This window comes from Sinocyclocheilus rhinocerous, unplaced genomic scaffold, assembly GCF_001515625.1.
Source record: "Sinocyclocheilus rhinocerous isolate Xijiao unplaced genomic scaffold, SAMN03320098_v1.1 scaffold166, whole genome shotgun sequence".
Classification (NCBI taxonomy): domain Eukaryota; kingdom Metazoa; phylum Chordata; class Actinopteri; order Cypriniformes; family Cyprinidae; genus Sinocyclocheilus; species Sinocyclocheilus rhinocerous.
The window spans coordinates 2,179,760-2,182,289 of record NW_015633186.1 but is presented as its reverse complement, the minus strand read 5'-3'; the positions used below and the strand labels follow the sequence as shown (position 1 = coordinate 2,182,289).

General features: G+C 39.0%; 1 protein-coding gene across 1 annotated transcript in view; it reads right to left on the bottom strand.

Annotated features, from left to right (window-relative positions):
* Positions 1 to 2,530, bottom strand: part of mettl16 (methyltransferase 16, N6-methyladenosine) — a 39,386-nt gene that overhangs the window by 13,042 nt on the left and 23,814 nt on the right. The window contains exons 4-6 of the mRNA XM_016557026.1: positions 2,001 to 2,141; positions 1,793 to 1,905; positions 1,501 to 1,643 (exon numbers count right to left, since the gene is read on the bottom strand). Of these exons, the coding sequence (XP_016412512.1) occupies positions 1,501 to 1,643; positions 1,793 to 1,905; positions 2,001 to 2,141 (397 nt within the window). The remainder of the gene's footprint in view (positions 1 to 1,500; positions 1,644 to 1,792; positions 1,906 to 2,000; positions 2,142 to 2,530) is intronic.

Sequence of the window (2,530 nt, the reverse complement as noted above, 5' to 3'; positions counted from 1 at the left end):
CACACACACACACGCGCGCGCGCTGCTTTTACGACAGTCTGCTCGCGTAGTCTGAGCCCATGAGAGAGGGAGCTGGTAACACAGCGAGATGGAAGAGTGCCCAGCTTCCCCTGCGGACACCAGTCAAATCTCAACACAAGCAGAAGACACATGAAAGCACTCAAAGGTTTAAAACTACATTTCATATTACATCCAAACAGTGAAGCTTAAAAAATACCATTCAACTTTCCAACTTGTTGATCAACTTTTCTATGCGCACGCACACATGCACGACCACGTTCCTCTTGGGGTTCAGCTCATGACATGGTTAATCAGGCCTAATGTTGGTTGCTCTGCCGCCCCTCCCTGCCCGCTTCACTCCAGCACTCCACTGACAGTCCTGGCACAGGGGGGCTCACCGTCTGCCCCAGTCACACACACAGCTGCTCCCGTCGGGCGGCCCGGATAACGCCTCGGGTAATTATTTACTTTGCCTGTCAATTAACTACACAAACTCTGTATGACAGATCCATCTGCCCTGCCCCTTTCATCAGCATGGCCTCTTCCCCTCTCTGGCTCTGTCAGTAGAAAACACCTCCTCTGCAGATCTGGACCGGCGGCTGCTTACTCCCTTCACATTACACTCTTTATAGCTTCTCATGTGTTGACATCAGTGCCAGACTGATATATCAGTCACTATTTGCACATTTTGAGAGTTTTGGCATCAACCGATAGCTATCAGATTAAAAGTCTAAGTTTCATAGGTCAAATTTCCCGTTTTCAAAATTTCTAAATTATATTGTGCAAAATAAATATATTTCATTTGAAACATCATTTTGAATATTATTTTATATGTATTATGCATGCAGCTTTAATGAGTTCATATTAATTTAAAGACAACATGGAATATTTGCATTTTTAAATAATATAATATAAAAATAATAATTAAAAATAATATAAAAAAAAAATGCAAATATTTACATTTACATGTATTCATTTAGTAGACACTTTTATCCAAAGTGACGTACAAATGAGGAATACAACAAGAAATTCATCATATAGAGGCAAATAAACACAAGTGCTTGTAATACAAAGTTTCAGATATCAGTTATCATTCAGAATAGTACAAGTTTTCTAGAGCGTAATTTTGTTATTTATTTTTTTATTCATTTTATTTTTATTCCTCACATTCACTCAATTACTATTATAATATTAGATAGATAGACGGATAGATAGATTTATACTTTATCTATCTATCTAGTATTAGTTATACTTTATATTATATAATAAATATTATATATAAATAATTAAATTTACATTCATGTATTCTCTGAGTTATATTATTGTATGTATTCTGTCAATCATATATATACAAAAATATATACATATATATATATTTTTTTTATATGTATATGTATATATATATAAAATTTACAAATATTCCATGTATTATATTATATATTTATTTTTTAGTCCCGTAAACCACATATGCAAGAATGTGTGTGTGTGTATGCGTGTGACCTAAGCCTCTTCTTTAGTTGCAGACTGTCATGGATGATCCTTTTCACAAACTCCAGCTCTCCACCCTCAGCCATGATCTCAGTGACCCCCCCAGTGTTGATGGAGCTGGGTGGAGGTCTGCGGGAGTTCCTCGAATTCACCCCCTTATGGAGGAGACAGAAAAGAGGGGAAGAAGCAGAAGAAAGAATGGAAAACAGCTATTGTCATGTGCAAAGAGACAGATACTACTAGAAAACAGCCTGGGGGTTTTACAGCTCTTGTGTGTAGTGTCAAACACTAGAGCTGAAGGTACCTTTGCTTCTAACTGGTTGGCAAAGAAAGGTGGATTGCACATACAGAAATCATAGACAATGGACTCATCCTTGAGCGCATCCATCAGCAGAGTCTTCTGGGGCACCTTCACCACTGCAACACACACATTTATGTGGTTCAGTGGGTTAAATTACATAAAACTGTCAAGCTCTCTCTCTGCATCACACACACACACACACCACAACTACCTTTAATGAGCTCTGCCAGGTGGTTTTGCTCAACGTTCTTCTTTGCATAATTAAAGCAGATGTCATCCACTTCTGTGGCGAGGAAGAACCAGCCATTCATAGTGGCTCCCAGCAAGGGATAAATACAGGAAGCACCAGTACCTGCACAAAGCCAAAACCAGTCACATCATAAGCTTAAATACAAATGAAATATGATCCGCCTCCAAGTCTTTACCTAAACACATGCTTCATGTAGTGACAACACTTCAGATCACCGATGCGGTTCAAAGAATCATGAATACTTTATGGTGTTATTGTATCAATTTCACATATTTAGTATCTAAACTAGTGGTCGACCGATATATCGCCAAGGCCGATATATTGGCCGATATTTGCCATTTTTCAAATATCGGCATTGGCCGATAAGTTTTTCCTGTTTGGCCTTTGCGTTCGACTTTTATTTTGACGGCGCGATGGACTTTTATTTTGACTGCGCTGAGAACGGCAGCGCCTGAGCACACAGTGCTCACATTCTCCCTCTGGTTCGCCGT